This window comes from Myotis brandtii, unplaced genomic scaffold (assembly GCF_000412655.1).
Source record: "Myotis brandtii unplaced genomic scaffold, ASM41265v1 scaffold436, whole genome shotgun sequence".
In the NCBI taxonomy this organism is placed as follows: domain Eukaryota; kingdom Metazoa; phylum Chordata; class Mammalia; order Chiroptera; family Vespertilionidae; genus Myotis; species Myotis brandtii.
The window spans coordinates 1,849,769-1,870,345 of NW_005366679.1; the positions used below are offsets into that span (position 1 = coordinate 1,849,769).

Genomic DNA, 20,577 nt, shown 5'->3' on the forward strand with positions numbered 1-20,577 from the left:
ATTTAAAACAGCTCCCCTAGCTCACTCAGCAGGACTGATGGGACTCTCTGCAAAGTTCCACCTCAGCCATCTTCCTTAGCTCCCAGGCTTTCTTTACCCACATCAAGAAATGCTTTGTCTCAGGCCCTATTCTTTACCTCCCAGTTGCTATGCAACCACTTGACATCCGTTACCTGACACTCATGCTATTCTCTTCTGGCACCTAACACTGGCTGACCTCTTTGCATCATACCAACCAAGCGAAGAGTTGCACATTTTGCCATTTTCAGTGTCAATGAATTTTAATAATTTTCTGCATCTCTCAAATTCATCAACAATCCTCCTCCCTAGTCAGACATATCCCTAAAGCCCCAATTACTTAACATGAGGGGAAAATCAAAACACAAAGGAAGACAGCAAATAAGCACGTGAAATAATGCTCATCACTGATCATTATAAGAAATACAAAATAAACGACAATGAGCTATGGTTCCACATCCACTAAATGCTAAGATAACCAAAGCAACAACAAATTGCAACTAAAAATACCAGTACCTGGCAAGGATTTGAGACACTGGGACCGTCACACGTTGCTGGTGGGTGTGTAAAATGGTACACCCACGTTGGAAATCGGTTTGCAGTTTCCTTTAAACACACCATATGACACAGTAATCTTAATCAGGCATTTACTGAAGAAAAATAAAAACATACCCATACACAGACTTGCATACACATATTCATAGCAGCTTTATTTATAACAGCAAAAAACAAAAAACTCAAAGGTCCATCAACAAGTGAGTTTATAAACAAACTGGTATAACCATACAATGCAAACTATTAAACAATAAAAAATAAGCTAACTACTGATACATGCAACATAAATATCTCTAAACCATTGTTTAGGGAAAGAAGCCAGACACAAAAGACTACATATAATTCCATTTATTTGAAATTCTAGAAAAGGTAAAACATTAGTGACCAAAGCAGATCAATGGTTGCCTATGGAAAGTGGGGGTCAGGACATTGATAAAGGAGAATAAGGGAAATATTTTTTAAAAAATCCTCACCCAAGGATATGCCTTTTTAAATTGATCTTGGGATAGAGAGAGGGAGGAAGAGAGAAACATCAATGTAAGAGAGAAACATCAATCTGCTGTCTCCTGCATGCACCCTTACCAGGAATGGAACCTGCCATCTTCGGTGTATAGGATGATGCTACCAGCTGAGCCACCCAGACAGGGCAACAAAGGAAATTTTTAGGTGATGGGAATGTTTTATATCAAGCTTCTGATGGTAGCAAATACATGACTTCATACATTTGACAAAATCCACAGATTTATACACTTAAATTGGCTAATTTTATTATATATAAAATAATACCTTAAAGCTTAAAAAAGATGTAAATATATCAAAATGGGTAAAATCCTTGTTAAATTTCTAAAGTCTACAATGATATATATTGTTTTAAAATCAGAATAAAAATGCCATTTAAAAACAATTATAAAATATGATTCTACTACATAATCACAATTACTTAAAAATAAATATACACAAACTCAGAGCTAAAAAGTGGAAGGAAAATTGCCATTTACTTTGGGTGAGAGGGTATTAAATTCCTTCTAAAGGCATTTGTAAATTAGGGTGGACTTTGTTTTAAAAATGCAGTTAAAATTATTTGTAATTATCAGTATAAATCAGCAATTATCAACCAGTATGCAGCAAGAATTTTAAAAGCATGCATTACCTGATGATTTAGTTAGGGGCACTGACTTCTTTTCCCTTAAGACTGTCAAAATGACAACAGCCAACACAACAATAGCTGTCTGGTGTGAATAAATCAAAATCATGCCCTTTTTGTCGGATCGGCAAAAAAATATACTTTCCTGTGTGCCACATAATTTTAATAATTAGTTTATGTGTGCCATGAGATGGTTGAAAACCGCTGGTATCTAGAGCTTTTGTCCTAGTTAATGAATTAGGAAGGTGTCACATGGACCCAACTTTTAAAAGACATTTTTAGTGATTATTCGGTGATTCGTTTACACTTTGATTTTTTGTAAGTTTCTGTTTCAGGGTTATTTGTTCAAGAGTTATCCTCAGTATCACTTAGAACAGTGAGGCAAATACAGTTTCGTCTTAACTTAATGCCTTATTCTTTAAAACTACCAAGTAAATAGTTCCCAGACCTGGAATACATTTTCAATTCAGTAACACACTATTTTGTAAACAAAAGAAAGAGAGCAAAAATAGCACCTTCAACTAAAATTTCCATCCTGACCAGCTGTAGAGAAGACATAAATTGGGGGTGGTAACTGCTTAATTTCTTCGAGTAGCTCATCTATTAAAACAATTCTTCAGGAACATTTTTTTCAATTTATATGGAGACCAAATACTGGTTCGCAAACATGGAAACCAACTAACTAGTAATCTTGTTTTACAGATTTAAAAAAATGCTTTCTGTCAAGACCATTGTGGCCAACTGTGTATAGTAAGAGCAAAAAGTCATTCTTTAGAACAGAACCTAGTGGTCAACTTGAGTTTAGGGGCAAAACTAAGGTGCTACAATATTGTGACATGACTCAATATAAGAACAGTGAGAGACAGGTCACTTTTGGGAGACTAGCCAAGAGAATGGACTTAGGACACACAGGACATTCCAAACCTTGGAAGGCAATGGTAGGTGGATACCCATTCCCAGAAATGGAGCAGTACCTGAACCAATGCTGTTAACAGATCATCATGGCATTATCAGGAAATCCCAGGCATTGTAGGATACTCATCCTTTGTGTTCTTTGTATTTACTGGAAGGCACAGTAAGATTTGTGGCTTTTAGAGTACAGCAGGAGGTTCTTGATGTTTCTTCTGCAGTATGTCCAGTACCACCACTTACATACCTTTTATCAGACATATGGGTCAAACTATTAGATCACAAAATAAATGGTAAAAACAACACTCAGCTAACAATGCTTGGTGATGAATAGTTTGTGTTTCAATGACATATTTTTTGCATCTGTGAGTAGAGAAGGCTGTTTGGATAATTCAGCGGCTCCCTAGCGTGATCAAGGACTGATGATTTTCACTACTGTCCCAGGGAGCCAACCTTGTGACCATAAAATGACTGTAGCCATTCTCATCCAGACAAGGAGGAGAGCAGAACTTCCTGCGCCAAGTCTGTCAGTGGGGGAAATCTTTCTCCCACGCCCCTGGCAGATCTGTTTTCATTGGCCAGGGCAGGTTCACGTAGTCATGCCTTATCAGTTACTTAAAAGGGAAATAAGACCATGAAGGGTCCAACATCCTCGGGCACAAGGCTGCACAGAGGGGGAATGCTTGAATAAGCAAGTAAGAGGGAGGGACAGGATGGCTGTTGGGTAATAACCAGTATTTCTCACAACTGGATAGGGCTAAAAACACACAGTACATGGCACACTAACGTCCACTGGCTGAGAGGGTAAACTAGCACTCAGAGTATGAAAAAAAGTATAATATAATGGACTATGATAAAAATATATTTCAGGGACAAATAATACCCAAGATTTAGTGAGCATACTCTACATGCCAGACACTAGTCTATGTACTTTATGTGCATTAACATATTCAAACCTCACAACGCTACCTGTATTTTACAGACAAGGAAACAGAAGCGAAGTGACAGAGCTGAAATTTTAACTTAGGAGTTAGACTCCAGACCCATGCTCTCAATTGCTACCTTATGCTGCACAAGGTGATGTAAAAGAGGAATGAATATATTCTAAAACCATTTTTAAAAAATCAAATAAACCAAGGGAGAGGTGGAGAGGTAGAAACCAAGCCAAAAGGGTAGCAGAGATTTACACATTGTACATTTTATTAAATACTGGGTTTTATTAGAACAAATGAACTTCTGATAGAAGTTTCATTTAAAAAATGTGGCTGTGTTCAAATTCCTACTTGACACTGCCTTTTGGGTAAGCATTCTATTTTTACCAGTTCTATACTCAGTCATTATGGGCAGAAAAATTATTTTTTTCATAACAGAACAAAGGACTTTCTCAAGTGGTACAACACTATTTATAAGAGGAATAATCCCAAAGTGTATGACCACACAGAGTATATGATCAGAGAACACATTGTTTTTATGGTATATTTATAATAGGTACAGACAACATTGCGAACTCATGCACAGTAAGTCTTTACTATCTACTGAGGTTCTACCTGACACATGAAAATTATCCATGTCCCAGGGTTTGGCATTTAGCCAAACATTAAACTATGATGGAAGATGGCTATCAAATTTCCGACCACACAGAAAAGGTGTCAGCTGCAACCTCCATCCTGGAGTCGTGGCGGCAAGTTCCTGGGAATTGCTTTTTCCTGTGTTTTGATCAAGTCTGTAATAGCTGAGAGCACTGCACAGTCTCTGGATTTAGTGTCCTTCCAATCGACAGGATGGGGGCTTTCGATCTTCTCTTGCAGAAGGGTATCTAGTTCCTTTCTTAATTCCTAAGGTTGGAAAAATTACACAAGTTCAACAAAGGCAGATGTACAATAAAACAATGTAATAAATAAAAGTGACTAGCTGAGACAGGAACTTCATAAGCTGTTATACAAAAGACTGAAATATTTAGTAAGCAACTGAAGTTCAGTAAAATTTAAAAATTTAAGCTTCCATCTCACTTAGACATTTACAATGGTTGGTCAGTAACTACCTCAAAAAACAATGAATCAATTTCTCAACACTATTTGTTTTGCTGAAATATATCAAGAAATGTTCACAAAACATATAACACCCTGAACAAAACCACAAGACAATATCTTAACTGGCAAGTATATTCAAAGACAATCACATAAAGCCAGTCACCTTAACCAAATGGGCAATTCTTGCTGGAGACTGAAAGACAATCCATTCATCTACAGCAATAGTTTCCTGATCATTATCTTTCTGGATGGAAATATCACCTCCAAAGAACAGGAGACAGTATGGGGAAACTTCTGTGCAGTCATACAAGTATATCTATAAGGAAATTAAAGCAAATTAGAACATTAAAGAGTCTGAATTACTGTCACAGTAATCCAATTATTATCACTATCAATTTGCTATTAGTATTGATCCTTTTAAAATAGGTATTATCCTATTCGTGTAATTAGAGAGACTAGTTATGAAGAAATAATTTTAAACAAGCCATTCTTAACTCAGAAAACATAGTTTTATATTTTTATTTCAATTCAAAGAATATCATTATTCTTAAAATATTTTCTGAGGGACAAAACCAAAACACTAAAACAGTTGAAAGTATTTTTATAACTTTATAAACAGAATCCCACTTAACATTCTGACCAATACCCTATATAATAAAAGGGTAATATGCAAATTGACCCTAACAGCAGAATGACTGGGAATGACTGGTCACTATGACACACACTGACCACCAGGGTGCAGACGCTCAATGCAGGAGCTGCTCCGTGGTGGTCAGTGCGCTCCCACAGGGGGAGCTCTGCTCAGCCACAAGCCAGGCTGATGGCTGCCAGCACAGTGGTGATGGCGGGAGCCTCTCCCGCCTCCTCAGCAGCGCTAAGGATGTCCGACTGCAGCTTAGGCCTGCTCCCCGCTGGCAAGTGGACATCCCCCGAGGGCTCCCGGACTGTCAGAGGGATATCTGACTGCCAGCTTAGGCCCGATCCCCCGGGAAGCAGGCCTAAGCCAGCAGATGGACATCCCCCGAGGGGTCCCAGACTGCGAGAGGGCACAGGCTTGGCTGAGGGAGCCCCCCCCACCCCCCCGTAAGGTATACTGATATGCCAACAAAATTCTTTGTACAATGTAAACTCCTCTATACCAAGAAATACCAGCATTTCCAAAAAACACTCTGAAAATTATGCAAATCAAATAACTATCCCAATTAATTAAAATACAAAAATGGATCATGACATACATTCACATTAAAAGTATAGTTTATTTGCTTAAGAAAGTTATAATTCATGTCATAAAAAAATTTTTTAAAAAAATTTTTAAAAAACAAATTTTGTTTATACTTATGAAAATCATACAATGACAAGAAAACAACAACACTGACATTAAGATTCATGATTATTTTTATTTACTTACACTACTGGTTCTCATCTTCAGGTGATAGATAAGCCAATTGTAATGAAACTCTGTTTGCTCCACATTAACGGATTTAGGATGAATAGAAACTAGTCCATCAGTTTTTGTGTAAACTTTCACCCTTTAAGAAAGTTAAAATGGAGTTTGTTAAAAAAAATCCTAGAGATTCCAAACCAATTCCAGAATCTAAAAAAGCGCCACAGGTAAGTTCAATTTATTTTTGCGATGTAAGTTTACAAATTTATATTCGAGGAAATATATTTTTTAATAAAACATGGAAAAATATCAGCTAAATGTGAAAACTCTATAAATCACATATCAAATCCTCTTCAAGGTATAATTACTCAACACATTAAAAAGGTGTCAAAATATTCCTTAATTATGTTTCTACTATTCCACTGAAGAACAAAGAATGAAATAAACAGCTGAAATACTTCAAAGTGATTCACACAAGGGAATGGTCTATACATAATACTGTCAATTATGATACTAAAGCCTTTAATCTACAGAATAACTTTGTGAAATGATAATTTAAAAATTTCACAGGTTATACACCCAGGTGAATATAAAATAAAAAATTAAGAATGGTTAGAAGGAGTTTTAGCTACAACTGTCTTTTAAAAACCTATTCTAAACTCCCATTTTCAAAACAGGAATACTTGGAATAAATGTACTCTGACACAACTCTAGTTCAGTCTCTTCATTCCTAGGGGTCTTTTCTTTGATAGTCATAAAAACTTTACCTCAATTTGTGTGAGTTTTTAATTAATATTATTCAACAAGGAGCTGTTTGGTGACTTATTTATAAATAGTCAATGGTAATTACCTATATTAGATGTGTACAACTCAGTGGTTAGACAATCATATACTTTATATAGTGTTTCCAGTAACCACCTGGCACCATACAGTTATCACATTATTGACTATATTTCCTATGCTTTCCTTTACATCCCTGTGGCTGGTCTATACTAACGAATTTGTACTTCTTAATCTCTTCACCTCTTTCTCCCAGTCCCCCCAAATTCCTCTCTGCTGGCATCCACCAGTCCAGTCTGCTCTATGTCTATGGGTCTATTTCAATTGTGTTTGCTCATTTATTTTGTTCTTTACATTTCACATATAAGTGAAATGAGTATCTTTTTTGTGTTTCTAGGAATTCATATACTTCTGTCAAAATCATGGTGATGAGGCATCATTCAGAATAGATTCAGAAATTATTTTCCTCACTGCACAGTCCATTTAACCAGTGCCATCCTGAAACCCTACATTGCTGCAGCAGCAGAGTCTGGCACTTTTTCCATATGGGACCAGAGAGAAAATATTTCAGTTCAGGCCTTGTGGGCCCTATGATCTTGGCCACAACTACTCACCTCTGCTAGTGTAGCAGCAGAGCAGACACGGACAACAGGTAAACAACCAGGTGTGGCTGTTTTCCAATAAAAATGTACACAAATAAGCTTTTTGCCAGTGTGCCAAAAATTGGTGACTCCTGGTCTAGACCAAAACGAAGTACCAGTCCAAAGAGACCTACCCCTCCCCCAATAGCACCTTCCCAGGATGGTAGAGGGATATATAAAATGTTTGTATTTAAAATAATCTGTTAAACTACCTTTTAAGAAAAAGTTGACAAAGTACTAATGTCAAAAAGTACTTGGATCACTTAAAATGTGAATAATTCAGCCACGATTAAAATTCATGTTATGCATAATCTTATACCTGAGAATAGGGTTTCTGAGAATCAGCATTTTTGACATACTGAATTCTCTGCAGTGGAGGGATGTCCTCACAGAGCACCCCTGGCCTCTATCTATTAGCTGCCAATAGTATCACAGCAGTTGTAACCATCACAAATGTCTCCAGACACTCTCAAATGACCCAAGAGGCAAAAATCAAACTCAGTTGAGAACCAACAACCTAGAACATTGAGTATGCTTTATTTTTAAGGTCTATATTTTTTATGTTTATCATCAGAGTTACACAGCTTTTTCATTTAACATGTTAAGGGCCAAGCCTGTTTTGTCTTCCTTTCCGTTTAGCCCGCGATATCTGATTTCACCGATATGCTGGCAGCACCAGTGACTGACATGGCACTTAACGTGTTAATATCAGTTCCGATATTGTATATGTTACAATACAATGTCTATTTTAAGATAGCTTAGAGAACTTTGATATAATATGGCTACAAGTAACCCACTCATATCATGTCACTGAGCTTCTGGGATGATTTTAATACCTGGCTTACTTTTCTTGTATTGACACTGCTATTATATTCACTAACATTCTTGGTAAATCATGAATAGGTGATTGAGAGCTCACACCAGGGATGTGCTATGAGGGAAAGTTTGCCTTCTCTTAAATCAGGGGTGGGGAACATTTTTACTGCCAAAGGTCATTTGGATATTGACATCATTCACGGGCCACACACAATTATCAACTTAAGAATTAGCCTGCTATATTTGGTCAGACATTTAATTAACTCACCCCTAATGCCTTTGCTGGGCCAGACCAAATGATTTCTCAGGCCTTATATGGCCTGAGGGCCGGACATTCCCCACCCCTGTCCTAAATAATCAAAAGTAAAAAGAACAAGAATCTGGCCCAAATATGACTAAGAGCAAATGTATAATGAGCCCTGTTGTATTACAGAATTTCAAAAGTTTAAGAACAGAATTACAAGTAATTCATAATCTTCAATGCTTACATTTTTCTTTTTTTACCCAAATTTAATCGGATTTTAGCAACTTTGGGATAGAGGCCAGCACAGATGACTGCTTTAATTATCTTCTCATTATCTATTAGGGGTGGGAAAGTAGAGAAAAAAGTGTAAAATACTGATACAATGGACAGTAGCAGCAAGTTATTTACACTGTTTTCTGCTTTACCTGAATTTATATTGGATTTTGGATCTTTAGGACTTCTACTGCTTACAAATCCAGCTCCAAGAAGATGCTCAGCAAACTGGCCTTTCATGTTATGCAGCATCTAGAGAACAAGTAAACAGAACTAGAAAACCTTTCTCAGACTAACAGGGGGTTATAAAACATAAATAAATTTAGCTATAAGCTTTCCCTGCTCTATAAAATACTGCAAAATGTAGTGCTTTAGAGCAGGAATTGGTAAACTACATTATATAAACCTGTTTTTTGTCAATAGAACACACCCATTCGTCTACATATTATCAATGGTTGCTCTGCACTATAATGGCAGAGGTATGTGGTTGCAAAGGAGACCATATGGCTTGTAAGCCTACAATAGTTATAATCTGATCTTTTACAGAAAAGATTTGCCTATTGTAGGATATAAGTACTGATATTTAAGGATTACTCCATTTTGCAAAAAGACTAATATAGTCTTCAAAATTGTTCACCCCATATTTTGAAAGAAATACAGAAAAGCATATTTCCAACATCCATCCATATTTCTACTATTGAGAATTAACTACTGTTGCTTATTGGCACAAAAACTTAAGGTCTTTTTCTTTAAGAAAAATCATTATTTGGGTAAAAATGATGCATTGCTCATTATAAAACATTCAAGTAATATTGAAAAGTAGAAATAAAGAAAATTCCCTAAACTCAATACTGTCACAAAGATCATTCATTAAGAAATAATATTGCAGGACATTTATGTATACACTGACAGAAGAATTAGACAAAAAAACTATCCTAACAATAGGATAACAGTATAGAAGCTGTTTTATAAAAGTATTAAAATTAATTCTAGCTCAATTTTTTAAAAGTTAAATAGAAATGAAACTGGACTAGATGAATTTTACAATTTCATAATCATGAGATATTTAATAAGGTATCCTTGCAAGCTTAAAATAAGAGACTATAAAACATAAACTTGGTCATATTTAAGTGTATCTTCCTTTTATGAACTGTGTGACTTTAGTTTTCCAACTGAATTTCTCTTATAACTGACTCTCTGGGTTACCTCCTGAGTTTTATTATCATTATTTTTTATTGTTCTGGATAATGATCTTTACATTCTTATTTTGAACTAGTATATTTACATAATTTCAGTGTACATCACCAGCTGATTTAGTGTGCATTCTTCATTACTGAATTCGTTTTGATTCATCCCTCAAAAGGCAGCATTTCATTTTCAATGAATTTTTCAAGGACAGCTCAAGTTTATGGGTGCAGTACTTCAAGTGCTTTCTTGAATGTCTATCTTTTGTCTTCAGATTTAAATATCTTGACTGAATACAATATTCTCAAATAACACTTGGGTTTAGCCAACTTTCCATACTTGTGGTTCATTTTTTTTTTCCAGGAAAACGTTCTTACACATTTCTCAAATACATACTTCATCACACTTGAATTGTCTATGTATAGACATCTATTATTTTCAGGATGGATTAGTCCTGTCTTCCTGTCTGTAAGTTTTTTACTTATTAGTTTAATGTTTTCCTTTTGCAGCTGCATTTACAAAGTGTGATGATCTCAAACCTTTCTTCTATGGCAGTACTTTGCTTTAAAGGGATGTATATTTTGTTTATTGTAATTCTTTTGGTCTTTAATTTTTCTTCTTAGCCCAGCAGTCTTTTCATTCTATGGTTTCCTTTCTTATTTTTGTTTTATTGAATTCACATTCTTAACCCTTTTCAGTCCAACGTCCAGGCTGACTCAACAGACCAGGCGCTAGGAGCAGGTACAATGTGGAGCTGAGGTCGACACCGCAAACCGCTGCGATTATATGCATTGTCAGTGTAAGGTGCTGGGTTGCATGTGGGGAAATGTTTCAAAAGATACCACACGATGAAATGTTTTAAAGAATAAACTCTTTGATTGAACATACTTAATAATATAACCAGTGAATTTTTGGTTTAAACTTTAAAGTAAGAACATTAAAAAGTTCAACATTCAATCCTGTCAATTAATTTGGACCAGGCTGTTTGAATTCCAAAAATAAAATTGGACCACAAAGGGTATTAAACTGCCCCATATTAGGAAACAGTTGTAAGTAAGGCTATAGCCATGATCCTTCTTTTTATTTTGTTGATGCTTTGGCAGTTTTGATTAAATATGCTAGATTCCTGATTCTTTTACCCACTTATAGAATTGTTAAATGTCCAGTCCAGGGTTCATGCTACACAGCTGAAGTGTATACGTGATGGGGAAAGGTGAGGACATTCCTATTCTTACTGTTTTGAGATCACTTCTCCCTTACAGAGCATCTGCCCTATGTATTGTTAACTTTCTTCTGTTTCACAAATGCCTACTGCCCAGTGTTTTCTCACTACACTAAATCAGTTAAAGATAAAGATACCTACCTAAAAGTTAAAGATACCCTGTTTGATATTAAAAATAGGTTTTAGGAGTATTAGTGAAAATTTTCAGGCAGAACCATCAAAATGTCAACTAGAGGGTGGGTACAGGAACAGTAACCGAGCTTTACTGTGTTTTCTTGCTATACTTTAGATTCTTGTAGCTTTCCTCAGCCATCAGTTGTTTATTGTATTATACATCTTTTATTATTTTGTTGCAGTTGCTTTAATAAAGATTTTTATAATGACTCAATTTCATAAGACAAATTCACACAATTAACCTTCTGCTACCAATCTAACTGTACAAAATGCATTCATATATTCCCTCTCTAATATAAATGAGAATCACTTCAAAACATTCACCATTACCTGCAGTGTGTTTGAAGACAGAAAATATTCCCAGCAATAATCTTTTTCATATCTGAAACCACGTCGTCTAGCTTCTTCCCAGCCCTATGATGCAAAGAAATAAAGAAAACTCTATCATTCCCCAAAGCAAAGATTGCCTACTTGTCTGTCTTTATTTGGGTAATAATCTTCTATTGATGTTCTCTCTGTAAAAAGGTCAAAGAATTTTGAAATTTATAAACTAAAGAAAAACAAAAACCTCCCCATGATCCTAATTGTTAAGAGATAACTGCCACTAAATTTCCAGACCTTTCTACAAATAAGATATCTAGTAATACATTGTGTATTTTATATAAACTGGCATCATACTGCACATAATGAAGTTAACAAAATGAGCACTGTTCAACAAACTTCAATGCTATCAAATATTTTTCAACTTCACAAACCTAAAATTATTTTTTAGCTAGAGGAGGAAAGATGGGGAAAAAAGGAAGTAATACTGAATGAGCTCAAAGGTGGAAAGAAAAAAAAATCCCATGCTATGCAGTACAAAACTGACTCTAGAAGTTGCGGTCTCTATATACCACAAAACATTTAAATTTTTGAAAAGATGGGTGATAAATGTTTATCTTCAGCTAAGCCTGGCATCTGGAAGCAGAAAATGTCTATATTCTGAATAATGTACATGATTAAGATATTCTATCAAAATATTAAATCGGAACATAGGTTTAATTTATTGATCAGAGAGAGACTTGTCATAAATGTCAATAAGATAGATACAAGTGAATATCAAATAAAATTTTAAAATAAATTATTCACTTGTTCAATTGTGATCACAACAGGAACATACACTGAAAAATGAGGTTAAATTTTTTTCAAATGTTCATCTAATTTTAAACATTCTCACTGAGCAATTTATTCCTAATACTTATGATAATATAGGTTTTAAAAAGTTAAATATTATCAGCTTTTCTCTTGAATAAACTGTCACAAGTTATTTATTTTTTTTACCTCAAATGCATTCACAACTGTCAGGTGGTCACTTTTAGAATCCTTTGCCAATTCCTTTCTTCTTGCATCTGCGACCTTTTCTTTCCCCTTAAAAAATACAGAGGAAGGCAATTTAAATGGTTCTGACAGAATATAATAGGGCACAGTAATAAAAAGCGAGTGAAAAATTGTACCTAAGCAACAACTATTACGTTTGCATAAAAATGCCGAGCCTTTCCGTTGTATCTTTCTTACCAATGGAATGACAAAGGGATCCTTGAAGCTGAGACTAGCAGCAATGGTGAGGACTGGATCTAAGCAACAGAACAGAGCTCCGAAAAGAATCATTTTTCCAATGTGTGGCTCAACTGGTAATCGTGCTAAGTGGACTCCAAGAGGTGTCAATTCTTCTTGTTTATCCAAAGCATTCTGTAAGGCAAGGGTTTATGTTTAAAACAGACATTCTACAGCATCACATTCAACCCTGATTTTAGTTTGCTTAGAAAAAAAGAGGCCACTCTTACATGGGAATGCTGTAATTCACAGTCAAGTTTTTTAAAAACCTGGGCTCCAGACCCCACTGTTGACAAGAACTTGCTGGCCTTTTCAAGATTTTGTTGTCTGCAAATGATTACATCAAGATCAGCTCTTAAATTCAGTTGCGAGAGGGGATGTCACCCTGCTCAGGCTTTAAATGTTGCTGTCCTTTGGTCGTCCATCTCTACCCTAACAAGATGATTGTAAGCACCACCTAGCTCTCCAGCTATATTCTATTAGATAAAAGCCTGAAGGGGAGAGGGGTCACTAGTAAAACCGTACTACTTCCTAAAATGCTAGTAACCTCACTAAATCTAACCTACTTTCCAACAAAGACGGTTAGATAATATACAATGCTTGTTCATTTAAACAACTTATTACTCACATTAAAAGCTATTGCAATGTTCTAATATGGGCTAAAGTCTCAAAACATTCTGCACGATGGCTCAAATAAAACTGAAGTATGTAAAATATACTTGGGCATCCTCTAACTCAGCACCAATCAACAGAACTTGTAGCGATAACAGAAATGTTCTATTACTGTGCATTGAATACATGAGGCTAGTGGCTACTGTAATGGACAGCACGGCTCTAACTTCGTTCTCTCCATTCTGGGCACTAAGTCACAGTCCCTTTCTCATCGCTGTAGGCACTACCTCACAGCTAGTTCTGTGCTTCTCAACATGATCTTGCACAGATGGCTACCAAGTAAGCAGTCACTTGACTAAGATACTGAAACTTAGTTTCTCAAAATACTGACTTCATTAAAAAAAATTTTTAAGGGGAAAAAACAGTAAGAATAAAATGACAGGTAGGGAAACATGCTATTTTGGAGAAAACCCACTTGTTAGTATTTCTTCAAAAACACAAGAGTTGCCTTAATAAAATGTCCATACTGTCAATAAGTTACTTAGATTTGACAAAAACTCTAAAAACACTACAGTAATCAGAAAAAGTAGAATATAACAACCAAATTCATTTCAAGAATACAAACAAAGACCAAGAATTCAAAGATTTCAAAACTGTATGGAATTTTAAATCAAGCCTACAATGAAAAAAATTGTCTGGAAAGGACCCAGTATTAGAAAACATCATAAAGGTATCATTTTTTAACTTTCCAACTCATATTTCATACACTCAGGTGAATAGTCAACTAGTGTATAAAACTGGCACTGTACATTCACCAGTCTGCTCTGCAGTAATGAGAGTAAATATATAATTAGCTGGCTGACATGCTCTTAACATTCTACATCTAAGTTACAATTAAAAAGAAAAATCAGGTTTACCAGTTCCATCAGGTGTTTTATGGAGAGTGACACTGCTTCATTTGATGGTGGGTCCATTAACCTACTCAGAAAATGAGCAATTCCACCTAGCCTTAAGATCTAGGGGAAGACAAATATAATTAAACATGTATCATATATTGTCATAACAGTTTAGTCCTGCCTGTGTCACTCATTCAAGAAGAGTAGCAAACCTAAACATTATTTTCAAGTTAGTGTTTTTACTAGAGTAAGTTAAAATTACATTTGTGATTCCATAAAAACATGTTTAAAGGCTAACATGCTACTTTCTATCATCCACCAACTCTTATTAATGAGAAAAGTAGTTGGTTAAAATCTCAACTAACAAGTTGATTACCAATTAACAAGTTGATTACCTTATTTTCAAAATAAGGATAACTTTATGAAAATATGTAAAATACTGGAAAAAAGGTTAAGTAGTTTATAAAGAGGAATAAAAATCTTAAGATGGAGTAACAGTAGCTAATATTTACTGAACACTTAACTATGTGCCATTAAAAGTTATGTGAATTTAAGTTATTTATCCAATGTAACAAAACTGGCTTGTCAGAGGGGTGGTGAGATTCAAACACAGGTTCTTTGGCTCCAGAGCAGTAAATGATGAAAAACTTTTAAATAAGCATTTGAAGGAAGTTTATAAGCATAGTTTACTAACACACACAGGAAACAAACGCGTGATAAAAATTAGAACCCCACCTCCATTTAGCTTTTGAACCACACACTTAATTTACCTTTATTTGTAAACAAAGTTCTTCCAAAGGAGTTCTCAAGATTTCTGGCAGTTGATAGTCATCTAGAAGGCTTGCTCTAAGACTATTATACAGATGATAGCAATGACCAGACTGAACTCTTAAAAAAAAAGGGGGGGGGAGGGAAGCAGGGAAGAAGCATTTATGAGTGACATTTTAGAACTCCAGAGAAAAGAATAGGCAGAAAACGTAGCCAATTATCTATTTCTTACAAGTCACACCATAACTAATTATTATTTCACTTTTACTTATCATATATTAGTGTCCCGGTACACGGATTCGTGCACATTGAAAGGAAATTAATTAGAATATTTTAATATCACTATTTGTCCTTTCTCTATAATAGGAGTGTCAACCAAATTCACAATTGACAATGACAGATCAAAACACACTCGTGCAATTGGCGCCAGTGAGAGCTTTATATGTATCGTGCATGCGCGAGTCAACTTAGCCTTTTATATAGAGATAAACTTGCTTAATTAGACCTGCTTTCTGATTTAGCTAAACTTTTTCCAGCCTAGTGAGAAACCCCAACTTCTCTTTCAGGTAATTGTCAGCAACACAGCAGTAAATATCAACACAAAGCAGATTATTATTGTAGATCACTCAAGGGAGAACAAGGGTAAAATATTTAACTGTAGCAGTGTTTGACCGTATTCTGCGCAGTGAGAAAACCTAAAGTCGTTTTCAAGTTCACCATTTTTTACTTTTCCATTGGATCAAGTTTGTAAACTTTCTGAATCTCGGTTGTCTTGCTAATAAAAAAAAAAAAAAAAAAAAAAAAAAGGATTCTACTGAGTCTCCTACCTACCTACTCCAGGACTTCTGTGAGGATCAAATGAGATGAGGCATGGGAAAATGCTCCACAAACATTTGGTTGAACTGTAAATTGTTTGCACCTGACTATAAAGCAAGTCAGGTTCCTGGGCTGAAGAAACTCCAAGGTGGCTAGTCCCTAGGGAGAGGAAGCCGGGAGTTGCTACATGACATCATTACCTAGTGTCCACAGTGACCGTTTCCGGGCTGGGCTGTGGGTCACATTTTGCGCCAGCAGCGTTGCCTGCAATTTGGTGGGCTGTCGCTCTGGGGTGGTGGCGGGGCCTGTGTCCCACTTGGGGGAAGCCGAGTGTTGGTTTGTCGATGCCAGATCCACGGTGCCCTTTATTTTTAAATGGCCAGCGCACATCAAGGCAGCTCCTGCATTAAGTGTCTGCCGCCTGATGGTCAGTGTGCGTCATAGCTACTGGTCGAAGGGAAGGACACTTAGCCATACACACACACACACACACACACACACTAGTGACCCGGTGCACGAGATTCACGCACATTAAAAGGGAATTTAGAGAAAATATTTTAATATTGCTACTTGCCCTTTCACTATAATAGAAGTGTCAGAGATGAAAGAAAATTAGTAAAATGTATATAAAAATCTTCCTCCTGTCAGAGTCTGGGGCGAGTCAAGTTCCCCCCCACCCACGCGCGTTTTGAAATTGCACAAGACCCAGACATGGCCAGCCCCACCCCCGTCAAGCCAGGTGGGGGGTACAGCCTCAGGTCGCCTGGCCCGGCGCTGGGGTCGGGGGTGGGGGCACGCAGCCTCAGGTCCCCCAGCCCCGGCGTGAGGGTGTGATGACCATTTGCATATTAGTTCTTTATTATATAGGAGAGATATAGATTCCTTCTCCCAATGTGTTTTCAATAGCCTTAAATCCAATATCCCTATGTCCTAGATCAGGGGTCCTCAAACTCTTTAAACAGGGGGCCAGTTCACTGTCCCTCAGACCGTTGGAGGGCCGGACTATAGTTTAAAAAAAAATTATGAACAAATTCCTATGCACACTGCACATATCTTATTTTGAAGTAAAAAAACAAAACGGGAACAAATACAATATTTGTATTTGCATGTGGCCCACGGGCCGTAGTTTGAGGACCCCTGTCCTAGATCTAAGAAATAGAAGACTCTCTTCTCCCACCAATAATTTGGTTCCCTATTTCTATCTTACAGAATCCACACTGCTATGCTCAATAACAGCAGTCTATTTAGATTAATCTCTATATGCCTTGTGAACATTTTATGTAACACATCCTGACATTATACTAACTTGTCTATATTATTTAAAATGCTTTTAGGTATGTGCTAATTAGTTGAGCTCTAAAAAGAATGTTGGCGCCCTGACCGGTTTGGCTCAGTGGACAGAGCGTCGGCCTGCGGACTCAAGGGTCCCAGGTTTGATTCTGGTCAAAGGCATGTACCTTGGTTGCGGGCACATCCCCAGTGGGGGGTGTGCAGGAGGCAGCTGATCGATGTTTCTCTCTCATCGATGTTTCTAACTCTCTATCCCTCTCCCTTCCTCTCTGTAAAAAATCAATAAAATATATTTTAAAAAACATTAAAAAAAAAGAATGTTGGAAACTTCATTTTTTTAAATCTAGTGACATGAATGATATTATACACTGGACAATATTAGGGACAGATAAATGAAGAGGTGAGAATATTCATTTCATGTATTTTCAAACAAAACAAATTTTCTATCAACTCTTGCTGCTATTGGAGAAGGTGGTCCTTTTCCTACAGGAATAAAAATAAATTCTAAAAATTGTAGCTATTTCTATCACAAGTTTACAAAAACATCATCTATTATGTAACACTAGAGGCCTGGTGCATGAAATTTGTGCACAGGTAGGGTCCCTAGGCCTGGCCAGTGATCAGGGCCGATCTGTGGAGCAACCAGTGGGGCGATTGGGGGGGCCTCCCCGCTGGTACCCACCTTGGCTGACCTGGGGCCTGTGGGCCTGGGGCAGCTCCTGCGTTGAGCGTCTGCACCCTGGTGGTCAGTGCGCGTCATAGCGATCGGTCATTCCGCTGTTTGGTTGATTTGCATATTAGGCTTTTATTATATAGGATGTGCTCAAAAACTAAGGGTGCTTCCACCTAGGACCACATAATATATTTTGCTCTGACCTTTAAATTAATTATCAAGCTAATCAGGTTTTGCTAAAGGAATTTACATCTATGGAGCCTACAAGGGACTATTTTCCATTTCAATTAAAACATTGTAGCCCTAGCCGATTTGGCTCAGTGGATAGAGCGTCGACCTGCGGACTAAAGGGTCCCAGATTCGATTCCGGTCAAGGGCACATGCCCGGGTTTAGGGCTTGATCCTCAGTGGGGACCATGCAGGAGGCAGCTGATCAATGATTCTCTCTCATTATTGATGTTTCTATCTCTCTCTTCCTCTTCCTTCCTCTCTGACATTAATAAAATATATAAAAACGAAAAAAAACAACAACAAAAAACCACATTGTAATTCCACAGTTAATCTACACTAGGAGAGTGGGGATGAAGAGTTAGATAAAAATGTAACATACTTCATTTATTTTATTTCCTGGTTCAAACCTAAGGCCTAGTGTATGTGCTATTCTTAAAAGTGTGACAAAGCCCATTCCCTACAATGAATACTTTTTAAATCAGCACCCAGTGGTGATAAGTCTGCATGGAAAAACCCCAGTTTTGCTGGGTCCCCAATCAAGTTATCCCCTAATAAGTGATTAGAAGGGTACATTACTTACACTAAACCATGACTTTGCATAATCTAATAAACTACCTGGAAATCAAGTTTTACTGGGACAATCTGCAAGTATGTCAGAGCTTTATAGATATATTACAAACTTAAAAAAATGGTCTGTAATGTTTTCTTTCAACTTTAATTTCCTTACTTAAGCCAATACCTGAACACTAAAGGGAATCTTCTCTACAACTCAATAGGATTCTACACTCACATGAATAAAAGTGTAAAAAGGCTGTGAAAAAATGCATGAAAATCAAGAGTAAGTACAATTATTTGTGTGAATGGCAAATCATTCTCCTATCATTAAGACATACTTTTACTTATACTACTATTTATGTCAATGGGAGAAAGGTCCTTTCCTTGTGTGTTCTTTGGTAACTAATGGTGCAGAACCAGTACAGCTGTACAGTGCAGGAACCAGGAGGCCAGACTGAGGGACCAGACTGCCTGGATTCAAGTCCTGCCTCTGCCATCTTACAAAGTCGTGTGACTTTAAACAGATTCTTTAACTTCTTTGTACCTTAATTTCCTTACCCTTGAAATAAGATAATAACCTACCTCATGGCACTGTGCTGAGAATTAAGTTAATATAGTAAGTGATTAGGACATGACCTGACATTCAAATAGTATTAGTAGTTACCATTAGTAATATACACTTTTAAAAAGAAATAAAATTATAGGTAATATAACTAATAAGAATAAACAACATTAATTTTAATGAACTGTATTGAGAATAAGAGGTAGAAAAATCATACGAATTCCAAAGAAATTATAATTAAAATTTTTCCATTTAAAAATGTGCTAGTGTTTTACAAAATATGAAAAGTAACTCTCCTAATAAATATTTTTAAGTGTTAGCCACATATTTTGCTACATACCATTTTTGTTTATTTTTAAAGGCTTCAGACAAAGTCCCATCTTACCTTCCAGCTCGACCTTTCCTTTGCTTGGCATTAGCTTTACTAACCCACTCAGCAGACATAGTACTGATGTTGTTCTGTGTGTCAAAGTGTGTTTCCTTTATTTTTCCTCCATCTATCACATAAACTACATCATCTATGGTAATGCTGTTAGGAAAATAGATATATAAAATATTAATACATAAAAAGCACATTAATCTATGTCAGGTCTACAGACAGAGATTTTAGAACATTTCTAATGGATCACATTAATTGTAGCAGTTCAGGATTTTCACCACTCTTCCCACATTTACCAACGTTATGGGATCAAGCACCTCTATGTATGCATCCTCAGCACCTGCAGTGGCAGTGTTCTGCCAATTCTGCAGATCCCATGCTAGATTCTTACTTGCCCACAGACAAACTTCATAGCTTGCCTGATGACTTTAGTTCCTAGCTTTTGTGACCCTCACCCCTTCCCAGTGCAATGGTTTAATATCAGCTTTCACAGAACAACTTTAGGGCTGTACCGGTATATTAGTACCCTGAAGACAATACATTTTAAAGGTTATATATAACTGCCAAATTACCAAACTATTCCATCCCCAATCAACAAAAGGCAAATAAAAAAACACTGACATGAGCTCCCATGGTTTTTAGAAAGGCTTTGAGAAAAAAAACCTAAAAAAAAAAAAACACACGCCCATACAACACTTAAAAGGTCGTTTCTGAAGAAGGCTAAAAAATTAGTATAGGTTAAAACAAACAAACAAACAAACACTAAACAAACCTATGCCACTACCGTGATTAAAACACTTATTTTTAAGATTACAAATATTTTGTAG

General features: G+C 36.4%; 1 protein-coding gene across 4 annotated transcripts in view; it reads right to left on the bottom strand.

Moving 5' to 3' along the window:
- Positions 1-2,384: 2,384 nt before the first annotated feature.
- Positions 2,385-20,577, bottom strand: part of DHX36 (DEAH (Asp-Glu-Ala-His) box polypeptide 36) — a 42,356-nt gene continuing 24,163 nt past the window's right edge. For 2 of the 4 annotated variants that reach the window (XM_005874410.2, XM_014546223.1), the window contains 11 exons: positions 19,757-19,900; positions 15,247-15,364; positions 14,498-14,596; positions 12,930-13,103; positions 12,696-12,782; positions 11,706-11,789; positions 8,947-9,046; positions 8,766-8,856; positions 6,065-6,185; positions 4,820-4,972; positions 2,385-4,461 (listed from right to left, as the gene is read on the bottom strand). In XM_005874410.2, coding sequence (XP_005874472.1) covers positions 4,276-4,461; positions 4,820-4,972; positions 6,065-6,185; positions 8,766-8,856; positions 8,947-9,046; positions 11,706-11,789; positions 12,696-12,782; positions 12,930-13,103; positions 14,498-14,596; positions 15,247-15,364; positions 19,757-19,900 — 1,357 coding nt within the window. In that variant the 3' untranslated portion in view covers positions 2,385-4,275. Of the gene's footprint in view, positions 4,462-4,819; positions 4,973-6,064; positions 6,186-8,765; positions 8,857-8,946; positions 9,047-11,705; positions 11,790-12,695; positions 12,783-12,929; positions 13,104-14,497; positions 14,597-15,246; positions 15,365-19,756; positions 19,901-20,577 lie in introns of those variants that run through there. The other 2 variants (XR_001363717.1, XM_014546224.1) reach the window with 2 other exon arrangements.